Consider the following 15,861-nt stretch of genomic DNA (forward strand, 5'->3'; position numbering starts at 1 on the left):
TTAGTGCCGTGGACTCGAGAGATTCGCCCACCCCGGGCGGGGGTCTCGGCTTCAGGCTCCTTCCGGGACGCTGAGCTCCGACTTCTGGGACTGACTCGGGACTGGGGACCGACAGCGACCCACGTGTTCCATCTGCTTCTCGCGGCTCTTCCGAACAATACCAGCTTCTAATCGTGAGTGTCCCCATTTCGGCCAGCTTAACCGCCCCTTTTTGACCCGGGTATTGACTGTCGAGCTCGCGGAAACCCCGGTGTTTGGGGGTGTGGGGGGAGACACTCCAACCTTGGGTCTTCAAGGCCTTGGTTGCTCCCTTCGCTGGCATTCAATTCCGGCTTTCTTCCTCTGTTAAGCCCGTGCCAGGGACGGTTGGCCGTGGCCAGCCCCCAGCACACCCACACCTGGGGGCCCCGGGGTCTCCAGTTCTTACTCTTTTATTTTTTCATTCCTTTCTTTCCTTCTTTTCGTCCTCACGGCTGCTACGGTGCAGTGACTGCTACGGTGCAGCACGGCCTCTGCTTTCTGAGCAATCTGCCCAGATCCAGCTAGGTCCTTAACAGCCTACACGTGGCTCGGGGACGCTACCATCTGCAACTCACCTAAACAGGGAGCCGTTCTCGTTATAGGCTTGAGCTGCCACTTTTTTTTTTTTTTGCGGGTTTTTTTCACGGCCGTAACCATGGGAAGCAAACCCGCTAAGCCAATCCCTCCCGCCTCCCTGCTAGGGCGTCTCCTGGACACCCTCCAGCCCCACGCTTTAATGCCTTCCTTACAACTCTCCACACTTACCCGTCTCTGTTCAAAAAAATGGCCCCGATATACCTTAGAGGGAAATTGTAAATGGCCTCCTAACGGCACCTTTGATCCCGACATTTTACGGGAATTATCAACATACTGCCAGAGTACAGGCAAATGGAAAGAACTCCCCTATATCCAGGCCTTTTTCTATATGACCACTAAGATCAACCCCTCTGCCCCGGCTCACTGTTCACCTGCGCACATGTTTCTAGCTATGCCATCTGCTCCTCCTATGGAACCCTCCGCTCCTGTTATGGTTCCAGCCGACGAACCTCCACCTTTCCGGCCTCGGAGATCTACCTCCTCCCGCTCTACCCGGTCAAGCAAAACTTCACCTAAACCTTCTAATTCTAGGTCTCCGGAATCCCCATGTAAATCCACTTCAAGTCTACAGAAGTCTCACCTAAAGCTTCTTCCAAGTCGAAAAAAATCTCCCCCAAATCTTGTTCCAGGACTAAAAATATCTCACCTAAAACTTCTCCCTGCAGGTCTTCACGAAGCTCACCTAAATCCACCCGCTCCCAGCGGTCTACAAACCACTCAACAGATTCTGACTCCTCTTCTCCCCGCAGGTCCCCAAAAAGTTCCCCGGATTCATCCCCCTCCCGTCCTACTCCACCCCTCCGGTCTTCCAAAACCCGGCTGCCTACGCTGGCAACTACCTTTACTCCTCCGCTTATGCGTTCACGTGCCGCCATGGAGGCTTATCCTAACCAAGCCAAGCCTGCTGCCATCCAGCCGTTGGGGGAAGTGGCTGGCGCAGACGGATTGGTTAGGGTTCATGTTCCGTTTTCCCTATCAGAACTCTCCCGTATAGCAAAATTGCTTGGGTCCTATACATCTAATCCTACCACTTTCATAAAGGAATTCCAATATATTACTCAATCCTATAATCTCACTTTCCATGACACTTTTATGATTCTGTCTAATAACCTACTTCCTGAGGAGCTTCCTGAGAAGCGCAGGCGGGTTTGGGACCAGGCCAGACAGCATGCCGAGGAGGTTCACCAGACTATTGCCTCCCACCCTCCAGGGGCAGAGGCAGTCCCAGACCAGGAACCACACTGGGATTATAACAGTCCAGGTGGGATTTTGGCCAGAGACCGATTTTTAACTTGTCTCCTGGCAGGCCTCCGTAAGGCTGCCCTCAAGCCAGTAAATTATTCCAAACTCTCAGAGATTATTCAGGATACAAAGGAAAATCTTTCTGCATTTCTGGAACGCCTCACAAAGACTCTGTTACAGTTCACAAACCTGGACCCAGAATCCCCCGAGGGCAGACTGCTATTAATGGCTCACTTTTTTAATCAGTGTCATTCAGACATCAAAGCCAAGCTCAGGCGTTTGGAAAAAGGCCCCTTAACTCCACAGGCAGAAGTCCTGGAGACCGCTTTTGAAGTGTACCATGCGGGAAATGACAAAGCCCGCAATCATTGCCGCGTGGCTACCAGGGCTGCCCGACCAGCTCAGGTGACAGACTACCCCATCCGCGCTGTCCGTGCTGCTCCCCCGACTCCCGGGGGGCGTGAACCGCCTGGTCCGTGTTTCAAATGTGGTGAGACGGGTCACTGGGCCCGAGGATGCCCTAATCCTCATCGTAGTCCCAGGGGACCTTGTCCAAGGTGTCACAGGGAAGGTCACTGGTCTGTAGATTGTCCTCGTATGCATGGTGGCATGGAGGCATCGGGCCCAGACAGTTCCCAAGTTGACCTACTGGGCCTGGTCTTGGATGATTGAAGGTTCCCCGGGCTCCCTTAATGACCCGACTGCCACTGTCATCTGTGATCAGGAGCCACGGGTATTTATCACTGTGTCAGGACGGCTCATTTCCTTCCTCTTGGACACCAGAGCAATGTAATCGGTTCTGAGGGAATTCTGGGACCTACCTCTTCTTCCAGCTCCCCTATTGTCGGGGTAGGGGGCAGCCTTATCTACCTCTACAGACTCCACCACTCAATTGTGTGTTTAGAGGCATTTATCTCACTCATTCATTTTTAGTTATGCCAACTTGTCCAGTACCTCTCATGGGGAGGGACCTTTAACTAAGGTCGGAGCCTCCATTTCTTTCGCTCCCCCCATTCACTTGATTCCAGATTTTCCGGTGACGCCACTTCTCCTAGCCTCCCAACCTTCTGACATTAATGCGTCTTTTCTCCTACCAGCCTCCCAGGTAGACCGCCAAATCTGGGACACCCAAAATCCCTCCGTCGCTAAACACCATTCCCCCGTTGTTATTCAGTTACAGGATCCCAACAGGTATGTGACCCAAGCTCAGTACCCTCTCTCTTCCCAGAGTCTCAAGGGACTCAAGCCTATTATTTCTGACCTTTTAAGGAAAAAGCTGCTCCGCCCCACCTCTTCTCCTTTCAATACCCCTATCCTTGCTGTTAAAAAACCTAATGGGACTTATCGTCTGGTCCAGGACCTCCGGCTCATTAGCTCTGCTGTTGTTCCTCTTCACCCAGTCGTCCCTAACCCCCTCATCCTGTTGTCTAATATTCCTCCAGGAACCTCCCACTTCTCGGTTCTAGACCTCAAGGGATGCCTTTTTCTCCATTCCTCTCAGCCCTCAATCTCAAAACATCTTCGCTTTCACCTGGACGGACCCTGACACTAAATTTTCCACACAGCTCACCTGGACTGTTCTCCCACAGGGCTTCCGAGACAGCCCACATCTCTTCGGCCAGGCCTTGGCCTCTGATCTGCTCTCACTGTCTCTCCCTAAATCCAAGCTCATATAATTTGTGGATGACATTTTACTTTGCAGCCCATCATTGGAGATCAGCAAGACGGATACTGTTGCTCTTTTAAATGTCTTATCCAAAAGGGGCTTTAGAGTCTCACCTTCTAAGGCTCAATTATCTACCACTCAGGTAACTTACTTGGGATTAACTATAACCTCAACTCAAAAGGCCATCACTCTAGACAGAAAAAAACTAATTCGATATCTTGCACTTTCTTCCACCAAAGAAGAGGTTTTATCGTTCCTGGGAGTGGCCGGCTTCCTGCGTTCCTGGATCCCCTCCTTTTCTCTCCTCGCCCGCCCCCTATATGAAGCAGCTCTCTGCTCTCTGTATGAGCCCCTTCTCCATCCGGTTACCAAACCCTTCCAGAGACTCCAACGGGCCCTTCTCCAGGCTCCAGCTCTTCATCTTCCGGATCTAACTCGCCCTTTTTCTCTTTATGTAGCAGAGAAGGAGGGATATGCCCTTGGGGTCTTAGGACATCACCTGGGACCTTCTTTTGTGCCTGTAGCATACCTGTCAAAGAAGATGGACCTCGCCACTCGGGGCTGGGCACCCTGCACATGTGCTCTGGCGACTGCTGAGCTTCTTATTCGTGAATCAAAGAAACTAACCTTGGGGGCACCTACCACAGTCTTCTCCCACCATAATCTGTCTAACCTCTTAACTCACAAAGGCTTACAAACCCTACCCCCTTCTCAAGTTCTTTCCCTCCAGGTGGCACTGGTAGAAGATGCCACACTCACTTTCCAGTGCTGCCCGCCCCCATCTCAAATCTCCTACCTAAACCTAATGGTAATGATTCCCCATCTCACTCTTGCATTGAGATCCTAGAGGATCTACTGCCCCACCCCTCACATATACAGGGGGGCAAACTGTCCCAGGCCACTTATACCTGGTACACAGATGGCAGCTCCTTTTTATGTGATGGGAACCGTAGAACAGGCTATGTCATAGTATCAGATACTGAGATAGTGGAGGCATGGGTACTCCCTGCCCATACCACTAACCAGCAGGCTAAGCTGATAGCTCTCACCCGTGCTTTCAGTTAACAGAGGGACAATCTTTAAATGTTTACACAGACTCTAAATATGCCTTTCATATCCTCCGGTCCCACGCAGCTATCTGGAAGGAGCGTGGGCTTCTTACGACAAAAGGAGGATCCATAACTAACTCAGGTTATATTATGGACCTGTTAAAAGCCTCCCATCTCCCCAAAGCTATAGGAATTATTCACTGTCGGTCTCACCAGTCCGACAGTTCCATTATTTCCAAGGGAAATAATCGGGCTGAGAGAGCAGCTAAGACAGCAGCATTCCAGAGCCCAGATCTACTTCAGTCATCACAGGGGGTCCTTACAGTGCAGCCCACACTCTCACAGACACCTCCTGACACCCAACAGATCCTGTCATACCTACATCAGCTCTTTCATCCTAATAACAAAGCTCCAACCCACCGCTGAGGACATAAGGTTCCTAAAGGCTATCACTACCTCCTGTCAGATCTGTCAAAGGTCAGATCCCAAGACCAAATACTGTAACTTCCCTTTTCCTACCCACCAGGCCAGGGGCTCCCTTCCAGGAACTAACTGGCAGCTGGATTTTACTCATATGCCCGCAGTCAAAAGAGTTAAATATCTCCTGGTTTTGGCGGATACAATGTCTGGGTGGGTTGAAGCATTTCCCACCACTAATAAGAGAGCCCAGACAGTCTCTGATGTACTTCTCCAAGAGATCATTCCCCGGTTTGGAATTCCAACCTCTCTTCAGTCAGATAATGGCCCTGAGTTCACTTCCCAGATTTCTCAAAACTTATCTAAGGCTCTTAAAATTCCATAGCATTTCCATATCCCATACCACCCTCAGTCTTCAGGGAAGGTAGAACGAAGTAACCACACTTTAAAAGATGCCCTTGTTAAAATGTCGCAGGAACTTCACCTTGACTGGGTAAAACTCTTACCTCTGGCCCTCCTGAGGCTTAGGGCCCTCCCAAGAAGCCCCCTTTTCATCTCACCCTTTGAACTCATGTCCAGTTCTAACTCCCGGCCTCTCACCTAAAACCTCTCCCCTTCCCGATCACCTGCTTACTCCACTACTAACTCATTTACGCACTTTACTATGGTATTTCGCTGACCACTCATTACCTCAACCATGTGCTAACCCATGCCCACCGCCGATTAAAATAGGAGATCAGGTATTATTTTCTCCCCCAGGTCAACGTCCCTCCCCCTTTTCCCTTAAATGGCAGGGTCCCCTCAGAGTAATTCTTTAACTCCTACAGCTGCCAAGCTCGAGGGAATTCTCACTGGACTCACCTGTCACATCTTAAACCATTTACTCCTCCAGCTCAAGATAATTCCTCATACGCGGTGACTCAGACAGGACCTTGCTCCCTTAGGTTCCAGAGGACACCAAGTTCAGCTCCCCTTACTCCAGTCCAAGGGAAATAGAGGTCCCATCCTTCATTTAACTCTCTTGTGCCAACATACTCTCCCTTCTCCTTTCCCTATGTGTGTTATGTCCAGATACCTCCAATGTCATGTTTAAATGTCCAAATAACCACTCAGCCGTTACAGGAATCGTCATCAGACACAGAGTCAAGGGTACAAAACTGTCATATCCAAATACCTCCCATGTCATGTTTAAATTTCTAAATAACCACTCAGCTGTTGTTACAGGAATTGTCATCAGACACGGAGCCAAAGGTCCAGGTGGGAAGCAAAATCTTAACAAGTTTCTTGACATAACAGGTTCGCCACTGACTGCAGCAGGGTCTCCTGGACGTTAAGGTAATACCCAGGATACACTCCATTATCCTGATCATGAACACAGGGTTAAAATATCTAAAATTTATTTCTTTTAAGACATCTTTTTAAGCTCCAGGGGCCAGCTTGATCCACCTAAACGGACCAGACTTGAACGGAATAAGTATCATTTAAATTTTTTTTATCATTCCTGGTGTTGAGGATCCCTAACCTCCCCCCCCATCCACCATCTAATTCTCTCTGTCATCACCACCCCCGTCCACCACTTAATTCTTACTCTGTCATTCTTGCTCTCAGAAATCCTTAAGCCCCCCATTTTAATTTTTTCCTCTCCTAAATATGACTTTTGTCTTTTCAGCATCTTACGAGGTTCAAGCCATCAGATGACCCAGTTCTTCAGGACCCGAAGAGATGCAGTTTCAATCAGCCATTGACCCTAGCGATGGGACCAGACAAAAATGCATCAGACACTCCAAACCCCTCGATGCCCACAAAGTCAGCAGGAAACAGTTATGAGAGACCGGGCTACGCCCCCATTCCCTACCCATTAAGACCCTTAACCCCCCACACCCAAATTTTTAACAAATCAAAAAGCATGGAAATGTTATTCTCCCGGGGAACTACATTTCCCAGCAGCCTATGGGCTGGCTGATAGATATCTATCTCACCAGTGTCTGACGTAGATATGCCTCTTTCACGCGCATGCGCTGGGATTCTTTTAAAATCTGAGAGCACCATTCCCGGCCACTTCTTTACTGTTTTCCCCTCACTGTCACGTCCCCCCACCCTTAATAAACTCATCCACGTGGGTTCGTTTGTCGTGTCCTGTGTCGTCCTTCGTCTCTGCAGAATATTAGTGTCTAATTCGGTTTCTGCACTTAGACCACCCCTAAAACCCCTAACCCTCTAGCGTTTCAGCCTTGCAGCAAAGCTTCACTTTCAAAGGCAATGATCCCAGGCTTTCTCACCTTTTGCCCGTAATTTCTGAATTCTGATTGGTGAATAGGTTAGGTCACAGCCACATTTCCAGTGGAAGACAAGAGTTGCTTGGACATAGGGCACTGAGTCTATATTCTATTTTGAGTATCTAGTAGTTATTGAGTTAATGAGTTCAACAAAACTATCGACTATTTCGTGGTCCTTAAAGGTATGTTTCTGTGCCATGAATTATGAATATCAGTTGTGTGTCGTTTCTGCACAGTGAAAACGCTACAAACAGAACCAGAGATGACTTTGCAAAAGTCTTTCCGCAGCCCTGGAGGGGAGGGAGGATGCTCTCGTCCCTTAGAAGGCTGTGAACCGAGCATGTCCGGGCAGCAACCCCGTGGCTCAAAATTCGGCTCAACGTCGACACCCAGCGGCATGGAAAAGAACTTGCTCGGCTACAGCCCGAGGCCCTGGCGGCCCTGCTGCGCAGGCGCTCTGAGTCACTGAGGCACCGCGCCCGCTCATCACTGCGCCTGCGCACCCCACTGGCCCGCGGTCTTAAGCAGTGCCAGGCGCAGTGCGCCTGCGCGGCAAGCAGCTGGCGGAAACGCAGGACAGACCTATGGTGAGGGCCGCTTCCGGTCGGAGCGAAGCTGGGCGTACTGAGAGGGACGTTGAGAGGCTGGAGGTATGGCTGGCTGGGAGGGGGAGGGCGGGTGAGGTCCTGAGGCTGGCATCCTTCCTGAACTTGGCAGCCACCGAGGGATGGCATCCTGTTCGTTCTAATTGCTTGCCTTCCTTCTGCACATAGATGATCCTCTGCACACAACTTTCCCGCCCCGCCCCAGCCGCACAGGTTGCTTAGGTTAGCAGACGTTGAAGTAACAAGTGTCATTCTTTCTGAAGTCCGGTTTGAGCACCTTCGAGAGCTTGTGGTAGTCGATTTTATCAAGTGTTAGAAAGTGTAAGAGTGCGTTTGAACTTCAGCGCCTGAAGCCTACCTACAACAATCATAATTTTTTCTTATTGCAAATGGAAAGCATTATCTCAAACCTCAGGATGCAAAAAAAAAGGGGGGTAAAATAAAATTGGAGATCGGGTAAAAGCAGAGATTCAAATATATAACTTCCCTTGCAGTTGTATTGAGTAAAAGTTGTGTGTTTTTAGAGCAATAGGCAACCTATTATCTGCGATTATAGTTATTTTAAGATGCGCGTGTATTCACCGTTTCCTGCAGCACACCGTGAGTATAAACTCACCTGAATCGCTTGCTCCGTTTTGGTGAGAAAACGTTTGAGATGACATGCATTCTACAGATAGACCTACAGACAATGTTCCTATACTTGAGCATTCAGAACGTATTTCTTAATATGCTTCGTTTTATGTGCGTTGTGCAAAAGTTAGAGTTAGAATGGCATCTGGGATTGTGCACCATCGTGCTCCCCTTTGACAGAAGCAGGTGGTGCAGTCAGTTATGTGAGCCAGCTGCAGCAGGGGATGAAAGGAAAATGCAGTTAGAAACGTCAGGAGCTACAGCCCCAAGTGGGCTTCTCTTGATCTCACCTACTGGGTAACTGGGTTTTCTCTGTCAAAAATAAGACCAAGAAGGGAGGTTTGTTGTTTTCCTTCATGGACCACAAGTACTGGCTGTGAATTATTGCCAGTGCGGGCAGACCCGAACTGGCAGCCCGTTTTGCTGGTGTCGGTGTTTAACCAGCCCAGTCCCCGCCCCGTGTGCTTTCCCACAAATCGCTTGTAAGCATTTAGGAATTAGTTTCGCAAGCAAATCTGCATTATACTCGTCATGGATTGCACAAATTAGCACTTGATGCGAGACTTTTCTTTGTGGGGCGGAGAAGTGGAGGGTGGGAACTTTCATAATCACCACTGCCCACTCAGATGCTGTTGTCTGAAGTCATGTGATGAGGCATGATTGTGATTCCTGGAATATACCTTTTGTTTGAAATCACTTTTAGAAAACTTGCTAGACTGTTATGCAATTTAAACCATGTTAAAGCCGGGTGGTGGTGGCACACTCCTTTAAAGCCAGCACTCGGGAGGTAGAGGGAGGCAGATCTTTGTGAGTTTGAAGTCAGCCTGGTCTACAAGAGCTAGTTCCAGGACAGGCCCCAAAGCAAAAACTAAAAAAGTATGTTAAAGTGACCGACATAGATCCCTAGAGAACTTTCAGAGATATTTAAAATGTCAGACAAATTCCATACGTGTGTAACCATGTTAAGAATCATTCTAGACCCTACTCAGTTACTTCCTTGATTTTAGATGTCTTTGGTGAAAGAGCGGTGATTGTTAGGGTTTTAATTTTCTTTTTGGTTAAGCATTTAAGGTGTTACTAGCTTTCTCTCGTTTTACCCTTTATTCCTTATAGAACATATGCTGTCTCAAAGCAGAATTGTACTGGCCATAGCATACTGTCTGGCTTGTATGTCATCAGCAAACATTTGAGAAATAGCAAGCACAAAGATAGAATCAAAAAGAACTATAATAATGAATTGATATTTGTGTAACTGTGATAGAAACAGGTAAAAATGAGGTTGTTATGGGGACAGGACTTCCAGCTGGTTTTGAGTGGCAGAGGATCTGTCTTAGCATCAGTGAAGGAATGAAGACAGATGCAGACATTGGTTTGTCTTGTCAGCAATGATTTGGATTTCAGAATGCCTGAGAAATCAGGTTCCGGTTCAACGAGCAAGTAATTCCTTAAAAACACTGGCAGCAAGTCGTTTGTTTTGAGTGCTGTATGATTATCCAAGAAAGATGACCAGAGACCGGGAAATAAAGTTTACCTCATCTCATTATTAGAAATTGTATTTTTGTGTTCTGTGCTACTTAGGCGATAGAATGCCAGTGTTGTTAGCATGTAAGATAAATGGTGCTCAGTTACAGGACTTGAAGCTGTTGAGACCGGATGGGAAATGCCGGTCAGGGCAGCAGGAAACGCCGCTGCACGTGCGTCTGTCATTTATTGCATTGACCTGCTTTCCTTGAGTGAACTATGAATAGTTTATTGGGATCCAAATCGCCCCTCTAAGCCCATTGTTTTAAATATTTATAAATTGCAACTGCCACTTAAAGTTACTCTCCCTTTGCTTTATCAGTTCAAACCAGAGGACTTGCTGCCCCTTCGATGGCCACCTCACAAGCTTCACAGACCGTCGCAGCTCACGTCCCCTTTGCAGATTTATGTTCCACGTTGGAACGGATACATAAAAGTAAAGACCGTGCAGAGAAGATCAGGCACTTCAAGGAATTTTTAGATTCTTGGAGGAAATTTCACGATGCCCTTCATAAGAACAAGAAGGACGTTCCGGACTCCTTTTACCCGGCCATGAGACTTATTCTCCCTCAGTTAGAGAGAGAGAGGATGGCGTATGGTATCAAAGAAACCATGCTGGCTAAGCTTTACATTGAATTACTGAATTTACCAAGAGAAGGCAAGGACGCCCTGAAGCTCCTGAATTACCGAACACCGAGTGGCGCCCGCTCGGATGCTGGGGACTTTGCGATGATTGCGTACTTCGTGTTGAAGCCGCGGTGCTTACAGAAAGGGAGCTTAACCATACAGCAGGTGAATGAACTCTTGGACTTAGTTGCCAGCAATAATTCGGGCAAAAGAAAAGACCTAGTCAAAAAGAGCCTTCTCCAGTTGATATCCCAGAGTTCAGCCCTAGAGCAGAAGTGGCTGATTCGCATGATCATTAAAGACTTAAAACTTGGCGTCAGCCAGCAAACGATACTGAACGTTTTTCATAACGACGCAGTTGAGTTGCACAACGTCACCACGGATCTGGAGAAGGTCTGCCAGCAACTCCATGACCCCTCCATAGGGCTCAGTGATATCTCTATCAGCCTCTTTTCTGCCTTTAAGCCGATGCTAGCCGCCGTCGCCGATGTGGAGCGCGTGGAAAAGGACATGAAGCAGCAGAGTTTCTACATCGAGACCAAGCTGGACGGCGAGCGCATGCAGATGCACAAAGACGGGGAAGTGTATCGGTACTTCTCCAGAAACGGCTATAACTACACCGACCAGTTTGGCGCATCCCCACAGGAGGGCTCCCTCACCCCCTTCATCCACGACGCCTTCCGGACAGATGTGCAAGAGTGCATTCTCGACGGCGAGATGATGGCCTACAACCCGACCACGCAGACGTTCATGCAGAAGGGGGTCAAGTTTGACATCAAAAGGATGGTGGAGGATTCCGACCTGCAGACGTGTTACTGTGTCTTCGACGTGTTGATGGTTAATAATAAGAAGCTAGGGCGTGAGACCCTGAGGAAGAGATATGAGATCCTCAGCAGTACTCTGACACCCATCCAGGGTCGAATAGAGATCGTGCAGAAGAAGCTAGCTCACACGAAGAATGAGGTGGTGGACGCCTTAAATGAAGCCATCGATAACAGAGAGGAGGGCATCATGGTTAAACACCCTCTGTCAATTTACAAGCCAGACAAGAGAGGTGAAGGGTGGCTGAAAATTAAACCAGAGTATGTCACTGGGTTAATGGATGAATTAGACCTCTTAATTGTGGGGGGCTACTGGGGGAAAGGTTCTCGAGGTGGCATGATGTCTCACTTTTTGTGTGCGGTGGCAGAGGCGCCGCCTCACGGTGAGAGGCCGTCTGTGTTCCATACTCTGTGCCGTGTTGGGTCAGGATACACCATGAAGGAGCTCTATGATCTTGGCCTGAAATTGGCCAAATTTTGGAAGCCTTTCCATAAGAAATCTCCACCGAGTAGCATTTTATGCGGCACCGAGAAGCCGGAAGTGTACATCGAGCCTCATCACTCCGTGATTGTCCAGATCAAGGCGGCAGAGATCGTCCCCAGTGACATGTACAAGACTGGCACCACGCTGCGCTTCCCCCGCATCGAGAAGATCAGAGATGACAAGGAGTGGCATGAGTGTATGACCCTGGGTGACCTGGAAGAGCTGAGGGGGAGAGCATCTGGGAAGCTTGCCACAAAGCACCTTCATGTGGGCGACGATGACGAACCTAGAGAAAAGAGACGGAAACCCGTCTCCAAAATGAAAAAAACCATCGGAATCATCGAACACTTCAAAGCGCCTAACCTCTCTAACGTGAGCAAGGTTTCTAACGTATTTGAGGACGTTGAGTTTTGTGTTATGACTGGGGTGGAGGGCTACCCCAAGCCTGACCTGGAGAACAGAATCGCAGAACTTGGGGGCTGCGTCGTGCAGAATCCAGGCCCAGAAACGTACTGTGTGATCGCAGGGTGCAAGAACATCAGAGTGAGGAACATTATCTCCTCCGGCGAGCACGATGTCGTCAAGCCCGAGTGGCTGCTGGAGTGTTTGAAAACAAAGACGTGTGTGCCGTGGCAGCCCCGCTTCATGGTTCACATGTGCCCGTCAACGAAGCAGCACTTTGCCCGTGAATATGATTGCTATGGCGACAGCTATTTTGTTGATACAGATTTAGATCAACTGAAAGAAGTGTTTTCAGGAATTAAACCCAGGGAGCAGCAGACTCCTGAAGAAATGGCCCCCGTGATCGCCGACCTAGAATACCGCTATTCCTGGGATCGCTCTCCTCTCAGTATGTTTCGGCACTGCACCGTGTATCTGGACTTGTACGCCGTTCTCAACGACTTGAGCTCCAAAATCGAAGCAACGAGATTAGGTGTGACTGCGCTCGAGCTGCGGTTTCATGGAGCCAGGGTAGTGTCCTGCTTATCTGAGGGGGTGTCTCATGTGATCGTTGGGGAAGATCGGAGCCGAGTTGCAGACTTCAAAGCTTTCAGAAGGACTCTTAAGAAAAAGTTTAAGATCCTGCAAGAACGTTGGGTGACCGATTCAGTAGACAAGTGCGAGCTTCAGGATGAAAGTCAGTATTTGCTCTAGCGCTAGCTCTCCAGGGAGCGCATTGGCACTCACGGTGAAACAGCCAGCGACATTCATTTTACCTCTCAAATACTTCAAACGCGTTCGTTACCCGAAGACAGTAATTTTTAGGTAGAAAAGACGAAAGAAAAGGACCACCGCTAAAAACAAAGTTCCTAACTTGGCTGATAGCCATGACGCACAAGCACAATGACAGTTTCAGGAGGCCCTTGTGCCGCAGCCATGCAGAAGCTAGAATTTGATTCGATATTAGTAAAGTTTGTTTGGAAGCTTTTAGGACTATCACAGACTCTGGCTTTCTAAACAGAATTTTCCAGAGTTAAAAATTGTACTTGTTTTTAGCTAGTAAAAGAATTATTCAAAAAATCCGAGTTACTACAGTTAGACTTATGAAAGTAAGTCTTTTTATTCAAGAGCTCAAATGCCTCCTGGAAGCATGAACTATTTTAATAAGCAGTTTTTTATGATTATGGTCAAATGAATTAATAAGATTTCTTGATAATGTGGGGGAAGTTAAAAGAAGAATCATCTAAACCCCGGACATGAGACGTTGATTGACTTGATTACAAAATAAAAACCTTTGCAGTTTTAAGTTATCTTAGATTTAATCTTTCTGAAGTGGGACATGTTTCGTAGAGAAAGGCTTTTCATGAATGTACACTCCAGCATTAACAGAGTTCACAGAGCTTGCCTCCTGTTGGTGACCCTCTGAGGAGCTGCCCATACAGAGAGCAAGCTGTGACGTCACTAGAGAAAGCTTTGACTTTTAGAGATGGCTTTTATAGTTAATTGAAGTCACAATGTTGTATATTATATCTGTATTCAGAAATGTACTTCCATGGCAGCCCTGCAAGGGAGAAGTGTGGAACCTGAGGCAATGGGTATCAGCTATCTGAAGCAATTAGACTTCTTTTTGAAGCAATTGAATAAATGTTTGTGGTTATGGTAATTTAAATAAAATTATTAAATATTTAATGTAATACCAAAATAATTAATGTTCACTTATTTTAAAGCATTTCCTCATAGTTCTTTTATTCAGATTTTATAGTGCTATTATACTTTGTGTCTTTGTGTGAGGTGGGTATCCAGGGTGACCTTGCACTTACAGTAATGTGACTGTAAGCTCCCAAGTATTGAAATTACAGATGTGAGCCATCGCTCTGTCTGTTTACTTTCAGACTAGCTTCGTCATGTTCCTTCTGGAATCGTTGGGTTTCACATACCAAATGAACTTTGACAATTTAAGAGTGTACTTCTTCATGTTTATAGAGGCATATTCCAAAGTGCAAGTATAGTTGAAGGTTTATAGTTTTCCTACCAAAGGTAATGTTTGTTTATGGTGTCCATGGCAAGGAGCCATGAAGCCACTGTTCAGGTAGCAATGCTGAAACTTACTATGCTTATTTATTTCCTCAGTAAGTTGTGAGAATATTTGCAGGCCGTAAAAGTTGCCTCACCGCCTCACTGCAGGCTAGCACTGGAAGGGACGCACCTCCTGGACGTCTTAACCTGGGCCAGCACTGAGTGAGCTCCTCTCATTCCATCCACTTTTCCTCATCCCGTCAAGCGGTGCGGTGGATCTGTTACGAGGTCAGCGTGCTTGTGTGATGGCTCTAAGTTTGGTTGTCAGTTTGACTGTCTCTGGGACCAACTGAAACACAGGCTGCTGGGCACTCCTGTGAGGGGTGTGAGGGGTTAAACAGGAAGACTCCCCCTGAGTGTGGGTGACACCTGGTGGCAGTCCAGATGACAGGACACGGAAGGTGGACACAGTTCTTCCCTCACTGTCGCTGACAAGCTCATCTGTCCCTTGCCTGTGTTGGAACCTGCTTCTTCAGGATCCTCGCGGAGGCTGAAGACCAGCATTCCAGGAATCCCCCAGGGCCAAACAGGGACTGCCGAGACATCCAGCTTCATAGACCAAGTAACTTCTAGATTCACAGCCTCCTGTACGAGGTGGCCATCCTTTGCCAACCTGAAAAATGTCCTGTACTTCAGCCCAGTAAATCTCTTTTTAATACGTGGATTTCTCTCGTCTGTTCTGTTCCTTTAGAGAACCCTAAGTGGTGCCCTGAGTCCTAGACTTTCTAAGTGTTGAAAAACCCTTAGTGAAATGCTTTCTTGACCAAGTCCCAGTGTTTGCTGCTTGGTTGCTCCCAGCAAGGCCTACTCTGATTTTATTGACTCGGGGTACTCTGTATCCTGACTTTAAGTATCACAACAGGTCCAGTATGATGTCTGACAGCCTCTTGTGATAGCTCATAGATAGCCAACTTGGCAGGATCTAGAATCGTCTTGAAGCACACTTCTAGGAAACCCTATGGCGGGCTGTGTAGATTAGCCTAGCTTCTGGGCATGCCTGTGAGAGATTTCCTTGATTTGTTAATTAGAAGTCAGAAGATCCACCCTAGATATGGCAACCCCTGCTATGGGGGGGGGGGTCTGAGGGAAAAGTGCTTGCTCTGTGCCTGCTTGCCTTCTCTTCTTGGTGAAGTACTTGATGGCTGCTGCCCACCACCGTCACCACCACCTCCTCCATCTTTCCTGACACCAGAACCTGCCTTCCTCATCCTTCCAAGCCAGCATAAAGACCAATGGCTCTCTGTGAACACTCCTGACTTCCCGTGCCATCCTGAGGCCTCGGAGGCCCCAAGTCTCGACAGCAGCTACCTGGTCTTCAGTCTTGGAGAATAAAGAACCACTGTTGGGCTCCCCAGACCATAGCAGATAAGTCAACCCAATAAATCCCC

The 15,861-nt window shown here is 48.0% G+C and overlaps 1 protein-coding gene across 3 annotated transcripts; it reads left to right on the forward strand.

Annotated features, from left to right (window-relative positions):
- Positions 1–31: 31 nt before the first annotated feature.
- Lig4 (DNA ligase 4) lies at positions 32–15,137 on the forward strand. Of its 3 annotated transcripts, XM_048456162.3 has the most exons (4): positions 34–173; positions 2,958–3,051; positions 6,662–7,918; positions 10,347–15,137. In XM_048456162.3, the coding sequence occupies exon 4, from the start codon at positions 10,376–10,378 to the stop codon at positions 13,109–13,111; it is 2,736 nt and encodes a 911-aa protein (XP_048312119.3). In that variant the 5' UTR covers positions 34–173; positions 2,958–3,051; positions 6,662–7,918; positions 10,347–10,375; the 3' UTR covers positions 13,112–15,137. The 3 variants fall into 3 exon arrangements, with proteins under 3 accessions (XP_048312117.3, XP_048312118.3, XP_048312119.3); XM_048456160.3 differs by lacking the exon at positions 2,958–3,051 and having other exon boundaries at positions 32–173; XM_048456161.3 differs by lacking the exon at positions 2,958–3,051 and having other exon boundaries at positions 32–173; positions 6,662–7,855.
- The last annotated feature ends 724 nt before the right edge of the window (positions 15,138–15,861 follow it).

Source organism: Myodes glareolus, chromosome 23, assembly GCF_982192425.1.
Source record: "Myodes glareolus chromosome 23, mMyoGla1.1, whole genome shotgun sequence".
Classification (NCBI taxonomy): Eukaryota; Metazoa; Chordata; class Mammalia; order Rodentia; family Cricetidae; genus Myodes; species Myodes glareolus.

Coding starts and splice junctions, on each gene's coding strand:
- Lig4 (XM_048456160.3), top strand. CDS start 10,376: ATGGCCACCTCACAAGCTTCACAGACCGTCGCAGCTCACGTCCCCTTT.